Below are 21,215 nucleotides of genomic sequence, written 5' to 3' on the forward strand. Positions count from 1 at the left end.
TACCATCATATTCATATAACAGCAGCCTTTCAGGAGATTAAAGTTGACCCCTTGGGCGATAGCATGCAGTCGTTTAGGTTACTTAATGGGCAGGAGGAAATTAAAGACTAAAATAAGAAATAAAGAAATAAATTCGCTTTCTTAGGGTTGTTTGTTGTTTGATTACATTCATTTCACTGGGGAGCTGTAATATGAGCACAGCGTATTGGAAATTCCCTTTTATGTACATGCCATTAAACACATACACGGTATATATTACATAGATGTTACTCACAGTATATGACATTTTATCATGATTCCTGCTGTTAACCGGCAGTTAAAATAAAGTGTAGTAGGTTTATTAGAGGCTGCAACTCAACTTGTCATTAATGATTGATCTGATATTTGTTTTCTAGAATTATCAATTATCAGAAAATAGTGAAGCCCATCAAAATATTATGGCGCATCAATGGAAATCAACAAATTGTTTCTGTCATACCAAAACAGCTATTTACTGTCAGATAAGTCAAAGACCAGCAGGAATGTCTCGGACGTTAGAAGCAGAAACATAAAGTCACTCTGCATGTTATCTTGCTTATTGACTTTAATACTAATTACAGAATATTTGGTGATTATTCTTTTATTATTTTAATTGAGAAATACACAGTAATAGCAGTAAACATATAGTTTTATTAGCAGTGACCGAAGCACCACACCCGCTGCACTCTCGGTCTTTGTCTGAGGTGATGACGAGGTGTTTGTGACCTTGTGTGTGACGTTCTGAACCGGTCTGTGTGCCAGGTGGTGCCAGCGGCAGTCCCTCCGCTCGCTCGTGGCGTTGTCTGGGGAAACCATATGGCTGTCTCGCCGGCTGTCATTGTAATATGTCTGCCATGCTCACACCTTGCCATTAGCCGGACCCACCGTGGATCAGCTTGTGTTTGAAATGGAGGAGGAACAAGCTCGTTATGAACGCACACATGTAGAAGGAAAACTGAAAGGAGATTCTTGATTTCTTTTAGTGATTCTCTCTTATAACAGTTCAATGATCCAACGTTTGTTCTGAGTGATCTTATGATGACACTGGATAAACTGCTATAGATTCTTTCTTACTAACATCTAACTCCATTAATAGATTTAGTGGTTTGATATATCAACAAATGTACTTGTATATGTATGCTGTGACATTTCTGCATGTTTGGAGCTGCTTATATAAAAGAGACACCATGACGATGTTATTACAAAGGATGGCGTTAGCTTTCCGATTTACTGTTTGACTTGAGTAGAGCATGAAACGGCTGCCATCAACAGTGCTGCTGCTGAATATGATAAATGCCATTTATGAACTTGTCAGCTCAGCAGAAACCAGAGGAAATGCTTGAGTGCAATACTTTGACAGAGAGGAAATCGATCCGGTTATGGTGTGTGGACCGGATCGTGGATGGAGTCCTTACACAGCATGAAAGGAACCACACATGAGATCCAGTTCAACAGTAAATTCCTGTAAATCAGCAGAGAGACACTGCAGGGACCCCCTAACTTTATATATTGTTTTAAATTCTGTTGCATATTAAACTGGGTCTACAGTAATGCGTCATGTGTAAACAAGTTAGCAGCAGCTGCAGCGTGACGAATGTTGGGCATGTTGGCCAGTTTCTCTTGTGGTTTCTGAGGAGGAGGGTTTGTCAGAGTCTCCTGCTCGATAAGTTACAAACACTGTGGTTCACAGGATGGTGTCGCACAGCTGTTTAGTGTATTGTTAGGTGATTGCACAAGCGATCAATGACAGCCTATCATCACTGTTGTGTAAAATGAAAATGAATCTTTGCTCATGATGTGTTGGAATCGCGTCCATGTCTATTTTCTGTCAAAAACTTTTTTTTCAAATATAAGATATTTCATTAAATCTAATGACAAGAGACTTTGGAGTTTGCCAAATGACAACCAAACCATCGTGACCGTCCGACCGTCGAATTTATCTTTGCGAGCAACTTTTTAAAACTAATGTGTGTCAATTCTTAAACATGCAGCGCTGTGAAGCTGAAACAAAAGAGTTTTAGAACGAAAGAGCGCTTTATCTTAACTGAACACAGACCTCTACTTTTAGCTTTAACTTAAGGGTCCCATATTATGAAAAACACATTTTCTCGGGTGTCTACATATATAAATTGGTCCTCTCTGAGCCTGCCAACTCCTAGAATGAGGAAAGCAAATGGTTCCTGCATGGTCTCTGCAGCCCACCCACTGGTAAAATGGCACTCCTACAGGCTGTTCAGATTCAGCTCCTGTCGTTATGTAACAAAAAGAGTCATTTTCATAGGCCGACCTCCTCTGTGCAGTGATAGGAGATATGCGAGAGGGAGGCGTCCGTCTCCAAGGTGAAATTCGGCGTGTCCAGCAGCGAGACAGCAGTGTTTCACATTGTTGTCGCTCAGAGCTAGACACGCAATTTGCTCTGCTGTTGGTTGTATAAATCAACATAAGTGCCTATATTCTGTCCCAGCTACAGAACAACAGAAGAGACGGTGGGTTGCGTTTCGTTTTTAACGACAACGTGCCGGCTACGCTTCCTGTTAATCTGTATGTGTGTGCTAACCACTTCACGTTGGACTGCTTCAGTAACGAGGGTCAGTACAAAGCTGGCTTTACCTTGACACTGACCCTTGTAAAAGGATCAGTCCCAACCATACCGGACCCAGCAAAGTTCTGTCCACACATGCTACCTGCAAAGTTTGTTGCAGATCGGTCAAAAGGCCTAGGAGGAGTTAGAAAAAGTAGGTTTATCATTTTTTCACAGAGCCTTAGTGGCTCATGGGGAAGTAGTCACCTGAGTTTCATGTCATTCGGACAGACCAATGTGGAGATATGCAACACTTTGTGTTTTGAGAAAATGTACAGGAAGTTATTTAATAACTTGAGTATTGTTTGGAATATCAAAATTATTTTAACATCTTTTTTGTCAGGGGAGTCCACAGGTGCTGTGTGCAAAGTTTTGTGGAAATTGGTGAAATGGCCTTGGTGTTCGAAAAAGTAGGTTTGCGAGATTTTTGCGAATTTGCGGAGAGAAAACAGTAGGTGGAAATGGGCGTGGCCTATATCACGAGATTCAGCACAATGCACTGACAGCGTGGATGTAAGGTTTTTGAATGTGCAACAAAGTATATGTGAGTTATAAGCCAAAACACACTTTCCTTGATTATAACGCCACCTAGTTGTGGAAATGGAGGACGACAACCGATTATGACATTTTTCGGCAGGTGTGACGTATTTTCCATGTTTGGTGAGTTTTGGGGTATGTTCAGGCAGTGAAAAATGCGAACATTTGGGACGAAAAAGTCGTCATTCGAAAAACAATAGGGACCTCGCAGGTTGAGACCTGCTCAGGCCCTATTAACACCAGTATGAGTGGGAATCACAAGGTGACTGACGTTACGTTGAACATGATAACGATGGTATCGTACTTACAACACATCACAATGTCTGAGACAGGAACGTGCAGAATCTGAGCTTAGGGCCTCTTTAGCTCACAATCACTGGAAAACAGTGCTGTCAATCGACTATTCGGTCTCATATTTGGTACATTTAGGGCACCTGCATGTTTTCATATAAATATTTGGCACCAGTGTATCGATGTTGTATCCCAGGAGGAAGTAACACAATATATTCCTGTATCGATATTTTGTCTATACTGAGAATGTAATCTTCTGAATAGCAGAGCGGACACACACATGTACAGTCTGTCCGTCTCCATGACTGGACGCCACAGCTCATGATGATGTAAAGTAACATGTATCTGAGGTTTCCCTGCTGCAGTCAGACAGCAGAACTGCTCAGCCTGCTGGATACTTCTTCTTCTGCCCACTAACAGCTTGACTCGACTCGGCTCGACAGCCAAGAGCTTTTCAAGTACTTTGGCAGAGTCTTTTAAAGAGGCAGAGCACTTAGAGCGCTCTACAAAGTGGCTGAGATGCAGACTGCACAGAAGCCTTATGGAAAAATATTTGCTGTCCATCATGCAGATACATAAAGTAACAATCAACAACCAGCAGCAGCACATAGGAAACACTGACATGACGCTTCATGTCATACAGTATTTATATAGTATTCTACTTTCTCCAATCTGACCTTGTATCACCACCAAACATCACATGTACGCAAACAGTTAAATGCAGTTCCTGGAAAATTGACTTTCTACTAAAGCCTCTAACGATTCATCACTTTACTATCTGCCTACAACCTCTAAAATGTGCGACTTTAAGGCTTATCTCCTATATTAAATACTGTTGTGTAATGAATAATCCGGTAAAGCCGCATTGATTTGCTGAACGTGAAGAGAATTCTCAGGAAGAATTAACGCATCGCCTTTTCTCAGAAGAAGACAAAGAAATTCACACTCTCCATTGCAACAGTGCCCCTTTGTCTTGTTTATGGGCAATACCAGTTTACCTTCATGTGATCCTTTTTGCGGTTCTACCCTGTTACAACTTTGGCTTTAACTCCTGGCTTGAAGATTTAAGCCTGGCATGCTCCGGGGCAGCAGGGAGGGGCTGAGCTGAATCTACACAAGAACTGTTTCCAAACTTCAGATCTTAATCTGATAATTCTGTAGCAAGAAATTAATGGCTTTAACCGTAAATAAAATATACAGTAAACTCCTTGAATACTTTGGCTCACAATGAGTCTCTAGCTCTAATACTCTGACCTGACCGGCTAGATGGTTTGAAGAGAATCATCTGAGAAGTTGTTCTTGGAAAGAGTTTGGTAAAAAGTGCAATCAGATTCAAAAATTACTTGGCTGATAATTCAACCATCTGTCTGTTACAGGCTAACTTCAACCGATCCAATCAACCAAATAAATGACGTAGCGATAGAGATATAACTGACACTATAGCAGCATCTAAGCTAACGTCTTCAAAAGCTGCCATTGTCACTTCTCTCCCTGTCATCACACCTTAATTGCGCCTTTAGCTGCAGTAATAAATATAACACAATAAAACATCACAGATCTCCCCCGACGCCCTGAGAACTCATTCTTTATGCACTGGCAGTGACAAACAGCAGATGAAGAGTATAAGAGTTACCTGGGCCAAAGGTATAACAATGAAAGAGCCCCCGCCGGCGCTCTCTGTGACGACAGCCACAAACTTGGAGTTGACAGCACAGAAGTGGTTGTCATGGACGTTCTTGGTGATGGGGATACCGTCGAAGCAGTGCTCCCTGTTGGCCACCTTTCCATACACATTTCGAAACTTGGAGCTTCGGTAGGTCGGACGCCATGACATCTGTGGAAGAAACAAATAGATATATACAGGTTTAACAGAACATCGTGACAGATTTACTTTAGCTTACTTATCATAGATGCAACCAACAATTATTTGTTCTCAGCAGCTATGTTTACATTTAATTGTCAAGCAAAGGGTTCTTTTGAAATGTTGCAAGAAAATAAAAGAATTAGTACATAGGAGTTGGCCACGTTTCAGTCAATCAACTAGGCTCCGCAAAGCTTTGATTAACCTGGTAATGGGAATCTTATGGGAATATCCAGAGAACACATTGGCGGCAGATGCAGATTTTTTCTTATCGTTTTGTTTTAGTCCCTCAAAGCGAAACCAGCTGTTTAGTGTTCACTAAGTCATAACTTACTAAAAAGTGTTTCCATCGCACATATAACGCTTTAACTCTTCAAAACCACCACAGCGAAATCACCCGAGTAGTTTCAACATTTTCTAAAGCACTACTTCAAAATAACCATATAAATGAGTTGATGGGAGATAGCCAAAGCTGATGTATTGATGGTATTGTCCGACAAACAGCCCCAAATTGTAAGACATTCATTCGTACACACTCCTTTAAAACATGTACAGTGTATACAGAACAACAGCTCAGACCTGTTTTTTCAATTTATTATATGACTTGCATCATTTAAACTCTCCCTATTCTTAGTTGTTCCATCTGGTGGTCTCGTGCAGTAAATCAAGCAATGGTTCTTACATGTGTGAAGTTGTTACTCTGGTATCATTAAAAAAAACTGTGTAAGAGAGAATATTCTTTATCCCGTAAGTGTCTGAAACGTGATGCTCATTGAGAGTCAGCGGCACCTCATGTCGACTTCTCAGCTACCAAACCCACAGTTGCAGGGTGGGCTGTCCCATCTGTGCAGACATGATAACACTCACACGTGCGGTTGTGGGAAAAGCTCCAATTCGGTCATGGGTGTGAGACTCTGGAGGGTGAAAACTGGGTGAAAATGGTTCTGACACTATTTTATGTTTCCTTGGAGCCTGTGATTAATGTGTCAGGACGTTTCTTCTCCCAAATAACTTAATCACAAAAAATACAGACACATAAACAAAATAATCAATCTCTGTCATACTCAAATGATTATACTGTGTCCTGCTGTTTGTCACTATATTTTGGTTCACATACATCTTGTACAGCAGAGAAGCAGCCTTTGTTCGCAGCCACCACACACAACAAAAGACAAGTGGTTACGTCCCACTCAAGACGCTCCTTTTGTCTGTCTCTCCACCACAAGAAGACATTGAAGGAGCTCTCGATTTTTTGGCATGAGCTGGCTCCGCCTAAGGACTTAAAAATTGACCCAGACACAGGAAGTAGATGTGAAATGCCCTTTGTCCTGCAAGGAGAGAAGTATTTTGCTAATGACTACAGCTTCACTTTGAGATGTTATTATCTACAACTGGATCTATAAATTCGGCATATACATTCCAGTAATGTACCATATCACTGTGTCACAACAGGAACTGAGGGCAGGGGATTTATGACTGTGCTCAGATCAGTAGCAGCAATGCCGGATGACATCAGGCAATCCTCTATTCAGCATTGTTCTAGGGATGTGGAGGGGAACTGGTGGGAGTGGTGTACACATGCAAATAGAAACATCCTCAGACCGCGCTGCTGCCATTGTCTTCCCTCGTCCCTTTCCGTCTCAAAACAGACGAATGGAGAAACGGCATCCAGTTGGCTACAATGGTGTCACTTCGCCCACAATTCAGCACCAGAATGTGGCCACAGTGACCCTGCAGCAGTACAGAAGTACTACTATTACAGATCAATACACGAACAGCCAAGGCGGTTTGTGGTGTTTTGAATTTTGAATATGGTGATGGAACTATTAATGGATTATTTAAGTTGACAATTGAGAATTTTCTGCTGCTCTGGAGGAATTCTGGCCTTTAAACTTCACTTTAGTTTGTTGTTACTCTTCAGCTTAAAGGATTAGTTCAACCAAATAATTAAATTTATGTCAATATCAACTCACCCCCATGCAGAGATTTTATTTACACCCTTAAGGCGCCCTCAACTTTGAGCACAGACTTGGTGCAAGCTAATGCTTTTAGTTTAGGATTAGCTATTGACTGAAATTTCATTTTTGGGAGAACAGCGAATTAACATTTTCCCTGGTGCAACTGATATTCAGTAGGTGCCCACAAAATATATTTAACACCAAATGGGTGCTTAGACAGTTACCTGTGATCAAATGTGTTCCTGATTACAAGAATTGACATGATTTGTTAATAAATTAAATTAGAATGTATTAATGTGGTGTACCTAAATGAAACAATAAGTGCAACCAGTGTAAACACTAGTATCCTCTGAGATTTAACACACAAATATACATTAAAAAACGCAAGCAGTAAAAAAGATGTCTGTTAGCAATGCAGCTGTTTCTGTGTTTAGCTGTGGTTTATTCATCCTCAGGCAAGAACACACAGAACAAAGACATGATGGCTCCTGCTTCACAGGTGCGTGCTGGTCCTATAATGTTGACCTATATAAAGGTCAAATTCTTACAAAACTAAGAACAAGCAAAAAAACAAACAGAAGAAAAAATCTAAATAAGAAAAAAAAAATATTTTTTTAGACATAAGATAAAACCATCTAAACTCTTTTTTTTAAAAATAAAAATCTCCAAAGAAAATTGGTAATTAGCTCCAACTCAAGCAGCTCCAACATTACAATGCTGCTTACTTGATTATAAGTCTTTAATAATACAATTATTGCAATATTTTTTTTCATTTTCTTATATTTTTTTTATCATTGCAATAAACCTAAAACATATCCATTATGAAAAGCAATTAATTTCCATGTTGATACTTTAAGTACATTTTACTGAAAACACTGTAATTTGGTAAAAGTTTAAAGGGAACCCTTTTCACAAATTTTGCTCCTAAAGGATCTTTGTTTATTCTGATCATCTCTGGGTGTCAGACTGCTGCTCAGACAAAACAAGCACCATGAAACATTGTTCTTGGCTCTCAAGTTGTCTGTCATTAAACATCTCAGCAACATCCCATTCATGTTGTCTGCTGTGAAGTCATGTTAGTACGAGCAGCATAATGGCAGCTTGTTAAAGAATTAATGCAGAACAGCAGAGCAGAGCGGCCTGAGGGACGATTAGAAGGAGAGGGAAAGAGGAGACTCGCCTGCTTTGAGCTGTCTCTACAAGGATGCTCATTCATTGGTCACCGGGGTTCGGCACAGAGAGGATGTCTGTGTGTGTTTGTGTCTCTCCTTATCTCACGAGGGTTTGCAGCATGCACACACACAGACCATGAGCAGCGCCATGCACGGACAGAAAACACAGCAGCTCAGAGGAGAAACGACTTTGTAAAGATCAGCAGATCACAAGACTTGTGCTTTATGAGCATGTTTCCATCCGGGGTCAAACTGTGTGACGTCTTCTTCACTTTGAAGACAGTTTTTTTGCACTTTTAAACCATATTTCTTTTCTTTTCGCCAAGTTGTGATCAAGTAAACATCCCTCCTTCCTGTTTCAAATAATCAAATATCTGGATTTCTCACTCATGCCTTATTTAAAATGCCACCTTACCTTACCAGTGTCCTTACAGTGACACTACAGTCAGTGTTTCTGCAGCCCTCTGTGTCAGACTGTAAACATCCACCCTCCTCTCTGAACGAACCACCAGGATCTCCTCTCTTCCTTCCTTCCCCTTCAAATCCAAGCAGGCAGCCTGTGTCTGCTCTACCTCCTTCTCTCATGTTTTTCCTCACCCCTCCCCTTTAAACTCTTCTCCTCCTCCTCCTACTGGTACTGATAGCTGGAGGGCTAGCACTCCCCCCTTCTTCCTCTTACCCTTTTTCTCTCCCATCCTGCCACTCAGTCAGTCTCTCATGCTCCGGCCCAGGCAGAGCAGCAGCGTGAGAGTAGTAGCCATTCATCCTCTTTCCTCTCCCACCCACTGCTTGTTTGGAATCACACGGACATCCTGGCTGCCACCCAGCACCACCAGCAGCTCCTCACCCTCCTCATTCTCCCCACTTTTATTAATCTCTCATCTCGACCCTTTTTTACTCTAATCCGTTGCTTCACGGGTATGAAAGCTTCTCTCATTTTTGTAAAGACAGGTGGAGCCCAGAAGGAATGGCTGTGACTGTGGACCTGGTTGGTCACTGCAGCACTGCCAAAGGCAAAATGTTACCATTTTCAGAAATAGCAACGCAACGAAGACTGATGCTTTTTAAGCTTTTAAAACATTTATAGACGAGGATGTGGAGGACACTTTCCCAGTAAGGAGATACACATCTACCCTCTAACTCCTTTGTGTCCAAACTTTACACAAACACAGGAGCTTCAATCAGACGTTCAGTATCTTTTCTTTGAGCCAGTTTTCATTCTTTGACAAAATTAAAACATTTTTATGGAAAAAAATAAAATTCCATTCTTTGGTTAGTAGTATAAATAAAGGCAGATAATATTTTATTTCCCACTTTAAAATGGTATAAATTTCAATTGAAGCTATAATAATAATAAGTTAGCTATCATATGTATTTATGGCAGTGGTACAGCTTTCACATTTTGTATTTTGTTTCCACATTTTCACATTTTGCTTGCTATTTTGCAGCTATGTTATGCTGCATTCAGACGTGCAGAAAATATTTGCGTTGCATTACTCACGTGAGTCTGATTGCAGGGTTAAAATAACCGCGAAAGTGAAGCACATTGATATGAAACCAAAACGAACAAATTCTCTGTGATCTGACTGCAATTAATGGATCAGAAGGACGCTGAAATAACATCATTATCCTGTCCACCACTGTGGTTAATGGTCAGTATGCGAACATCTGCGGAGTGAACAATGTGACATCACTGTGAAAGTCAACACCAATAGACTTCAATAGGAGTTCAATATTTTCAACATGTGAACTAAACTGTCACTTGATGCTTCAATTTTGTCCTTTTGTGGCACGATATCCAGTCTATTTGTGTCTAATCATTGATTTTGTATGTAATGCAGTCGTGTTCCATTTGGTCTGAACACAGAATTACACTTGAAATATAGTATGTAACATTTCCGTATTAGAATATCTGAAAAACAACACAACCTTTGTTTTATATTTTGTTAAGCTGTGCTCCTTCATTATCTCAAATGTCTCTAACAATGTTTTAAACTCAAAGTAATCATAATTTATAGTAATAAAGTGCGAAGAAGGACGTTGCAAACGTGACTGTGAATAAAATGAATAACATTACCTTCTCAGTAGCAGTTGTTTAACAATGAAAACAACAACTCCCATGATCCCACTCTACTTAATTATTTTGTTTTGTTTTGACTGACACACTGTTTGTTTCATCAACTTAAACGGCTGTGAGTTCTTGTCCTGTTACACACTGTCATTACTTTAACCCATTTTTCAAAAAATATAGTTTCAATAATTTAGTCACCAATAATGCATAACCAAGAAAGACTGACTAACTGAGAAATAACTGTTTTTAATTAGCATGAAGCCCTTCAGTGTCATCAGCTAACATTTCAGTAGTTACTTTAGCACTTTGCAGCCATATGTAACTGATGTTTGACTCATGCTTGATAAGTTATTGACCCACATACTGCAAATCATAATGTTCCTGTGGTCTGAACTGAATCAACAAGGTGGAAGCAGCACTTGAGCTTTCTGAAGTTAATCTGAGTGTTTGTTCTTTGTCATGAACAACAGTAACATTTTGTAAGAAACTCAAAGCCTCCTTAAAATGAAATGTGATTCTTTCCCCTGTAAATCTCAAAACATGTCTTCTGCATCCTGTTCAAACACATATTCAAAGATTTAATGGAGCTAGAGTGTTTATGTGTAAATGATAAAGCTTTCACAAATCCTTGATAAATAAATTAGTTGATTAAAAGCAAGTCAGTCGCCAGATATACTGATTATTAATTATCAATATCACATTCTCAAGCAAAACATCTGCTGGTTTCAGCTTCTATGCATTTTTAAATATTTGCTGCTTTTCTTTGTTATTCACGATAGAAACTGAAGAGTCTTTGGGTTTTGACTCAGTAACAGAGATCTGCGTCTCACACAATCTGATGACATTTTATAGATTAAATGATTAATCAATTAATCAATGAGACAATCAGCAGATACATAAATATAGAAATATAAATGTTTGTAGGCTAGTGAATGACTTCAGCTTTGAAATGACTGCCTGACGAACCCTCAAGTCTGTTTATCAGTTTCTGAACTGACCCCTGGTCAGCTCGATATGCTGCAGCAGGTGTTATAGTGGAAATTGCCTCCCCTGATGATTGTGTGTGTTTGAAATGTGGGTGGAGCCCTGCAGCTCCTCTGTGAAGGAGGTTTACTGGCCTTTTGGCTGTGTGTGTGTGTGTGTGTGTGTGTGTGTGTGTGTGTGTGTGTGTGTGTGTGTTTGTGTGTTTGCGCGTGTGTGTGTGTGTACAATACAGTAAGTACACTAGTCGTTTGCCTTTATTGTGTCTTGCACATGTGTGTCTGTTTCCGTGCCCATGTCCATGTCTGACCATGTGCACCAGTATACATTTACTGTGGTGTTCATGGCTGTGAGGCAGACAGACCACTCCAGAGAGCAGAGTGTGTTTATTGAGTGTTTTTATGTCTTGCTTCAAGGCACTGCTGCTGCTCTGTGCACACTCAGCCCTTCTCTTTCCTCCTCCGTCATTGAATTTTTAACTCTCTTTTAGATTTCCCAAAAGCAGCAAATCTTTTAGTCTCAGTGTCAAATACCCTTGTTAGTTTGTATCATATTTAGTTGTAGTCTACAAAATGTAGTTTAGTCTTTTTAGTCAATTTAATCTATTAAATCATCAAATTATCTTGAACATTTCAATCAATCTGGTCCAGGCAGCATTGATCTTGTCATTATCTGATAGTAAAAAACACAGGTTGAATGATTAAGAATGCAGCTTTGCACCTTTTGATGTTATCAATTTAAAGACATCTTTATTTTATTGCTGAATCAAATAAATTAATTTTGTTGGAATATGAAGGAAGAATAAACAGCAGTTTTATGTCACCACATACATGCAAGTATGTGTTATATGTGCGTTTATGATGCAAGGTGCAGGTTTAGAGTGAACCTCCAACTCCTGGTTGACATAAGCTTAAAATCTGGCTGAAACATTAGTATTTCCTGTACAACAGCCTCTTGTCACATCATGTTCACATCACCATCCCACCATGTGAGACTCAACAAAAAAACTATGACAAGTTGTGTTCACTGGTAAGCAGTATTTCAATAACTACAGTAAGACAATGACGAGACAGCATCTACATCTTTAAATACTAACTGTACAGCTGATGAAACAAAAAGTGTAACATCGTTTCTCAGTTGAAAACAATGTAACCAGTTGTTACACTGCTCAAGAACCGGCAGTAATCATTTGGATGTCAGCCCAGACGCCAGAATAAAATGTTTGTAATTAATGTTTCTGCAAACCACAGATACCATACGTATGTGTCACAGGCTGTGTACCATGTTGACATTTGTACAATACAATACGCTCACACTGCATGTTTATAACCTTACTTTCATATTGACAGGTGGAGGGGAAGGTGGTGGAGTTACAAACAACAAGGCTGCCAAGTGGCGGCCGCAGTTCAAGTCTGCATTTCAGCATATGTAAGTGTGAAACACCAAGATAGTTCTGATGAAGACATTATTTACATGCCGCACATCAGCCATCTTTGTGGAGACAAAACTGGGTGCACAGCATGGTGACAAGATAATAATAGACGTTGTCTGAGGAAACATTAAGTTTTAACTTATCTGTGGTTCTGCAGAAACAATTGTCAACAATCATTTTATCGATTGCGTCGTGGCTGTACTCCTCCATCATCCCAGCTGCAGGCAAACGTCCACCCTCTACTCAAACCATACACAGTCAGTGGCTGCATACAGACACATTATGACACATAAAAGGCCATTCAAACACCACTGAATCAAATCAATGGGTTAAACTATTCCAATCAAGATGTTCTCAATGTTGCTGCCAAAGAAGGAAGTAGGACCGTATGAGGTCACATTCAATAGACACAAAAGGGAAATCCACAGGACGGCTGCATGTCCTGCCACTCAGACATACAGAAGCTCTGTCAATCCTCCATGTCATGTTCCCTCTCTTCCTCCTCTCCCTTGGCAGTGACTCGGTACAGTCATTTCTGATGACTCCCCATCTGTGCGAGGATATCACAAAAAGAAGAAATCCTGCTGGATTTTTTTAGACAAATTTTCTCTCAGCATGAAGTGGGATCTCTAATTCACACTCACACAGGAAGTGTCTCAGCTTGGCTGAATGTGCTGGAATATTTTCCACACTGCTATGGCAATGCCTGAAGGGACAGTTGTGGTTATAAAAGGCTTTTGTGTGCTGTGAAGATAGAGATTAATAGAGTGAAGAATTGGCATTTTACTAGCAATCAGCTGACAGTCAGCATCCTTTGGTTTAATCCTCATCAGAGCAGCGATTGACTCTAACCCTGACTCAAACACACGAGTCCCATTTTTTGCAAATGAAGTTTATTTCGTTCCCAAAAATACTGATGCCTTCTCTAAATTTTCATTTACAGCAGTTCGTACCAGGGGGGTAAAATCTTATGGACACAAACACCGTGCCATGAATAATCCAAGAAAGAATGTGTAACTCTGTCATTAAAACAGAGCTTTCAAGACTGTGTGAAAAGGGAAGCTGCTGCAGTGCACCACGAGATTCAAGTATGCAAACCTATTCTACTAGGACGCCTGAATAAAAGGATGGACCTGAAAATGAGCATAATATGACCTCTTTAGTATATACAGTATAATAAAATTAGGAAGGAAGTGTTGTGGGATATACAAAATAGACCTAAAAACTTTTAATTTGTAATGAAAGACAGCTGAGAGAATTTATTAGAGTTTCTATTGAGCAACAGAAGTCAATGTCTTTACTTCGGCTCTCCATGAGAAAAGTACGAAGCAAATGAAGCCCTAGAGTTGGCAGCAATGGATGACAGCTGCTGTAAGTCATCATTAAAATATGGCAGTCAATAAAGGAGAGTTTGGCACCTCCTTGCAAGGTGCACTTACAAGTTTCCATTAGACGGTAGACCGTAAGCACACGTACAGAAGTCTTTCTACATATAAACTCAGCTGAAACTGATGCATAAAGAACATTCTAGTGAACCAACAGCCATGCATGCAATGTTAGTTGGCAGCACTGCATGCACACAAAAGTAAAAAAAAAAAACAGTGGCGTATAGCCAACGCTGCAGGCGGCAGCAGCTGCGAGCAAGTGGCAAATGGAATAAAATAAAGAGCAGAATAGATTTAACACACCTGCTCCGGCTGGCCAGAGTGAATCAGTCCAGCTGGATTTCTGTCGGATTTTCCAGATGGCCAGTTAAGGAATGTTGGAAAGGTAATCTTTTATTTGAGCCTGCATCAATTTCAATCAGCTGAAAAGAGAGGTCACAGGAGCTCTTGGATCTCTCTCAGTCTCAATCATCCTGCCCATTAGAGCCTATTATATCATTTCTGGAGTTTATCAAGCAATTTACAAATACAAATAAATACGCCAAAAAGGCTCAAGTGTAATACATCATGTTTAAGTGAGGGTAAGTGTGCTGGGTGAGTGTGCTAAACTACAGTATACAGCTGCACCATGCATGTTAATGCTGGTCTAATGACGTTCATTTTCACCAGAGGATGAATCTCCCTAGCTTTGGTGAACTCCTGACTTTGACATTTCTAGTTCAGAGTGAAATTTCAAACTCAAATTTTCTACAGATATTCATGGTTCCCAGAAGATACTTTTCACCTCTCATACAACTTTGAGACGTGATCCACTGACATTTCTTCTGGTGCCATCAGCAGGTCGAAGTTTTCATTCATTCAGTGAGATATTTCAACATCTATATCACAGACTGTCACAACATTGGCATTCATGGTTGCAAAGTTAATACGATTCTTATTGTGATGACATACTGTGTCTAAATCTAAAGGATGGATTGCCCAAAGATTTTGGTTATTTGTCTTATTGACAAAGATGGAGTTTACAACGACTGGTCCAAATTAAGTGGCACTGTACATCCATGCCATGCTCTGTGTGCATCCTTATTTGTCATGTAAATACATATAAATGTCAGTGATATAGGTCAGTAAATTGTTGTACTTGATTCCATTTAACGGTCAACCACAGAGCTTTTTCATTGGCTCCCCAGGGCTTTGGGTCATGGTCGCCTGTAACTTTTGACCCCTCCGACAACGAGCGTGGCATGCTAACATGATTAGGCAAAATGTTGACTATGATAAAACCTGTGAGTGCTAAATGTTGGGCTGATAGCATTGCCATTGTGAGCTTGTTAGCACTTAGCTCAAAGCTAAAATTTTATTAACTCATGTGACACGATACAACAAGACAGGTACTGGCTCATCAAAACACTGTCCAATAGCACTACTTCTCATGTAAAGAGCACATTAAGCTTATTATACAGTAAACATCCTGAAACTCATTGAATCCATCTCTGTTTATATTTAACTAACACAGAACACAACAGTAAGTTACATTAAGGGTTTCTCTTTGTGCCATAAATACCGGCCCATTGGAACAGCAGCTAGTGCTGTGTGGGTTTTGGAGTGTGCGTTCATGATGATAGGTATTACTGTGCAATAATGACAGGAGATGCACATGTTCAGCTAATGGCAGCTCTTGGGCTTTAAGCCAGCCCCATTAAGCAGCGGTAATGGTGCAAAGAGTACACAGGAAACCCAGAAACCCAGCTGAAGGGCACTTATCACAGCACAAGGACATATGGAGGGGTGGGTGTCCAGGAATCTATCCATGGCTTCGAGGAGCTTGTTGACAGCATGTATTATACATATTATGGATATATACTGTAGTTTTCCTGAGAAGTTCTGATGTGCTGAAAAATACTAGTTCTGGGTCTCATCCTTCATCCATTACTCTAGACAACATTTCACATTCAAACACAAATCAGAGACATTATTTTTTCCGATTCCACTTTAACCATCAGTCATTGAAAACCAGAAAAAAAGGTCTAAATTAATAATCTCCCCTGTGCTTGCCTTTCTTTTTCCCCCAGGAGTTTCTGCCTGATGCTTTTTGGAGCATAATGATTTGAGCTGTGCCTCACACCCCGACTGACAGAGGGGGGGGTTGTAGACTCAAGGTAAGGAAAAGTCCAGAGGAAAGACAGAGAAAAAAAAGAGGATAAGTGACTAAAGAGAGAGAGAGATTAAGGGAGGTGGATGCTGCTTAAAAGGCAGAATAAAGCAGTAAAGGTGAAAGAGAATATAAGATAAGTGAAAAGGGAGAAAGAAAAGGGCCGAGGCGGACCAACAAAGAATGATGAAATATTTAAAGAAACAAAGAAGACAAGCAGACAAAGAGGAGGAGCAGAGGAGGCTCTCAGCAGACAGAGATTAACTCCCCCTCTGTCAGACCACCTGCCTGCTCTGCAGCACAACCACTAACTCTGTCTGCAGATAAATATTGATATTTTCAGTATCTAAAACCCACAACTATTGCAACAAAATTATTAAAATACCAACGTCCAAGAAGCATTTAAGCTTTATCCTTTTATGAGCAATATCCTGACTGGATTGCTGTTGAGATGTCATGTAGGGCAGTCCTTGTTCCCGTAGATAATAATCTAAACTGTGTTTTAGAAGAAAACAGAAGCATAAATAAAGAAAGCTGACATAGTGTCATTGTACAAAAATATCACCAGCTCTAAAATGAAATCCCTCTAACAGTGGGCCAGGTTGCGAATGCCAAATGGCACCAAGCCCAAGATGTAGGAGCAGGAGATGCACTTTCATCAGATTAATGAAATCCATCACTGAAGCAGGAGCACAGAAACAAGCTCTAGGAATTATTAATCAGTGAATGAGTTATGATTTCAGTTCTGTTAAGATATTGCGTTCTGAAACTTTAAGTGATTGCTGATGGAACACGACAACTTGCAAGGGGTTAGATCATCTGTCATTTGATCCAGAGACTGCCAGGAGGCTGGTATTAAAATCATCAACAGTAGCTCGGTCTGATGCACGCTCACACTTGAGCCGAAAATATGTTCAGAAATTGCCCATGGCTGAGCTGTTTTTTAACAAGATATTGAATGAACACATCTTCTAAAAACACGAAGACAAAATCCTGGTTTTCTTCTTAGTTAATAATGCTTTCATCAAAGTTTAAGTAAAGTTCCCATTAAATGACCAGTACAGTATCATTATTTTGCAGCTAGGGAGGGACTTGATGCAGCTGGCTGAGTGCTCAGGAACAGTGGGATGTAGCACCTTGAGAAAAAAAAAACACTGCATGTCTGTCTATGGGTGGAGCCTACATATTAGCATTAATCAGCCTTCATTTATCCATTGCAGCGTCATAAAAAATATGAAAGTATTGCTTTGGATACCAGAGGATACCAACAAAATAACTTTTTGCCTTTGTTGGGCGTAATACCGTCAAGTGAGATATAAACCAAAACATATGTGATGAAAACGCTTTAACATCAGTTTTGACTTCAGGTGAACTTTAAGGAGGCCAAAAGGGTCCTTCACGCAAGGTAGTCAATTCAAAAACTCGGCATTATACCGGTGCATGGTCATCCTTTCTTATGGAAGATATTTTCACAGCTGGCTGGATGAAAAAACATACACGTCAATTGTAAAAATGAATGACGATTGAATTCCGTTTTGCTACTTCAGTCTCAGGGTCCTGGTGTTTTTCATGCTGGCTCCCTGTCTCACTGTCATAGCTTACTGGGACACTTGAATAGAAAAGAAACATGATGGCACGCCATTACAAGTCAACGTGTCTGCTGTGATACAAGTGAACTGGACTGATAATCAAGCATCCAAACAGGGTTAAAGCAAACACATTCTAAAAGGAAAGTGTAACCTCTGTCAGCAACATGAAATGGTCCAAAGCCTGGTTTCAAATCTGATTCATCTCTAATATTTCAAAATCATCTGATCTGATTCTTATATAAAGTATTTGGTATTTCTATTGCTCAGTTTTTCACAAGTCTGGGAATCTGTTGGTTCATCCAAACAGATGAGACACAAAGCTTTGAAGTTCAGCCCTACAGAGACTCACTGTGCCAGGAAATCCTGCCCGACTGTGTCATCGACCAGATGAACATCATTTCAGTATCTCTGCCTCCTCTATCAATCACTGTCTGGGTTGCTCTCACTTCACTCTCTCTCCTACGTCCTCTCACTCTCGCTTTCTCTCACTCTGTCTCGCTTTGCATGATTAGATGGATGGAGAGCATGGAAGCGAACCTAGACAGAGAACTTGGCCGAGCCAAGTGCCAGACCATCTGCCTGGCCAAGGACTCCATTCCAGACAGTGACCATCTGAACCTTGGCAACAACAGTTTGTGCTGCTGGAATACTGACATTCTATCATTCGTGTAATACTGCTTGGAAAGTCAAAGGAATGTGATAATTAATCCAGCAAGGAATGGAAGCAGAGAAATCTGACATTGTTCGACCCTATTTCAAATAGTCGTATTGATGCCAAGAACAACTTTACAAATTTTCAGCATCATGGATTGGACACAGTTGACCAAAATTCAAATCATATGCATCACTACTTTGTTTACATTTTAACAGAGTACATTATAAAGAGCTAAGTTAAGATATCTGTATACAACATAGGTCACCAAACAAAAGAGAGTACAATAAGATTGATAGTCTAAAGCCTTGCTGGTGGTCCCTCGCAAAGTTCCTCACATCACACAATACGAAAGTGTGACGTGAGGAACAAATACCTAACTAATGGGGCTAAAAGTGTACATTTTAGGCAAGTGGGCCAAAACCTTTGCCTTGGAGGGCCAAAACTAAAATGTTGTGATGCATCAGCAAACCCCTGTATTGTAATAAGGGCTGTCAGTTGATTCAAATGTTTAATTGATTGCCATTATATTGTAACGATGCTAAATGGTCCAAGGATCCCAGGTTAACTGATGGACAAAAAAAACCGCATTGATCGGATCTTATTGGAACCTTGAATAAGTACATTTCATTGTTTCTCTGTTCTCATTTTAAACATGGAGACTTTCAGCTGTCGGGTGGCACTACACAAAAAGTCAGGGAGTCACCATGAATTGGATTTTCAGCTTTCACAGCAAATTTCTTGCCAATCCATCCAGTAATCTGGGTCTGGACCAAATTATTAGAGAGCCTAACTGTCTGGCAAAAGGTGCAGATGCCAGATACCAATAGAGCAAAGCCAGTACAGAGCCATTAGCCTGATGCAGTTACTCAGGGCAATGAGATAACTAATATCCCTGCACAGGAAGCTCAAACACATATTAGTGCACAGTGTCAGTTCTCTGTAATCTCTGTAGTTACTTACAGTTTAATGGACAAGTTGATTTACACTGCAGGTGGATCCATGGGTAACTACGGGAAATATTCAGTGTATGAAAAAAGTGACAGTATGTGCACTCCATAAGTATCCATTTATTATATGGTAAAGGTGAGATGAGGAGAAGCTCAAAAGAAATAAATGACAGGGCGTAGAAAGGACAGAGCTTCTTTGAGATGCTATCAAGACGGCTAATTCACCCATTGGTTTCTCCTGTTGTTGGTTTTTAAATGCAAATGGCAGCTAGGCATGTCACAATCTGTTATCACAGGCAGGACACAAAGAAGGTCTCATCTGTGGGACAAACAGACTGCAGCAATTTTGGCACCTTTGCCAGCTTTAAAGTGGGGGCAGGGAAACTCCAGATGTTCCTGTTTATTCAGTGCAGAGGCTGTGTGGAAAGACTTCTAATGGGTTTTTCTACCAAAGTGAGCAGCTTAAGCCACAACTGTAGAAATCAAACTGCTGTCGATCATGAATGGGGGGTGGTGACTGTGTACTGTAGTATTGGGGACCAGGGAAAATGTCCTCAAGGAGCAGGTACAAAACTGTTATTTACACACATCTTTCACATCTTGGATAATTTCTCAAGTGCCTCTTTAATACTGCTCTTCACAGCTATTGTGTCAATAAAGAAAAATGTCTACTGTACTTCAAAAATACAGACACACCACACACACACACACACACAGGGAAAGAGGGAGAAAAACAGCCGTCAGTAATCGCTTTTGCACCCACATGTGAGCTTGTTAAGCAACATTTGAAATGACAGTATTCCCATATGTGGCTGAAGGTTAATGTGTTGTGAGTCTGACCTATTTCAGAGGAGCCACTCTGTGATGATGAGGTCACAAAAAAACGCCAACCACATGACTGCAATTACTGATGCTGCTGTCAGTCTACATCCACACGCCTCCATCTGTTCATTAGAAGTCTTCCATTGTAGAACAGCTTTATTATGAAGTTTATATAAGAGTATACCACTCGCATGGCAGAAAAGTGTTTGGCCAGCGAACAATATGTTGGGTATCTGTTATGTGCTCACTCATGCACATCTTTCCAGTCTGTTGCATTGATCTGTTCATTACCAGCCTGTCAATTGGACCTCTACAATACAGTATATCTACAGTATGTGTCCCAGTTCAAAAGCTAATTGTAAAACAAAGACCTCATTTCACTTTCCTCTTTGGGGAAAAATATTTAATTTTGGCTGTAATTCCAGAAGGGATTCTTTATTGGCTCCATCTCCTCCCTGCTGGATCTGCTTACTTCCCGAGTCATAATTTAGCTTATTGTATTATCGGCACAGCACTTCTTTCTGTGTGTCCCAGTTTCTTGTTTATGACAGTGCTTTGGGTGGACTGGGCAGTAATCTCTTCAAACGGATATCGAGTATGACACATACTAGAGTACAGCTGAGTTGTACAATATATTGTTGATATGTCCCTCTAATAACATGTCAGGTTGTCCTATGAAATATATATCATTTGTGACTAAAATGTTCTTCCAAGAGAGTTTTTGACACTGGTGTGAACTGGGACAACTGTGTAATGTATATGCATG

The 21,215-nt window shown here is 40.2% G+C and overlaps 1 protein-coding gene across 7 annotated transcripts in view; it reads right to left on the reverse strand.

Annotated features, from left to right (window-relative positions):
- coro2ba (coronin, actin binding protein, 2Ba) overlaps window positions 1-21,215 on the reverse strand; it is a 52,019-nt gene that overhangs the window by 12,407 nt on the left and 18,397 nt on the right. For 3 of the 7 annotated variants that reach the window (XM_037094610.1, XM_037094609.1, XM_037094608.1), the window contains one exon: window positions 5,061-5,261. In XM_037094610.1, the coding sequence (XP_036950505.1) occupies window positions 5,061-5,261 (201 nt within the window). Of the gene's footprint in view, window positions 1-5,060; window positions 5,262-8,426; window positions 8,588-8,833; window positions 8,955-21,215 lie in introns of those variants that run through there. The other 4 variants (XR_005074527.1, XM_037094605.1, XM_037094611.1 and 1 more) reach the window with 3 other exon arrangements.

This window comes from Acanthopagrus latus, chromosome 4 (genome assembly GCF_904848185.1).
Source record: "Acanthopagrus latus isolate v.2019 chromosome 4, fAcaLat1.1, whole genome shotgun sequence".
NCBI lineage: Eukaryota > Metazoa > Chordata > Actinopteri > Spariformes > Sparidae > Acanthopagrus > Acanthopagrus latus.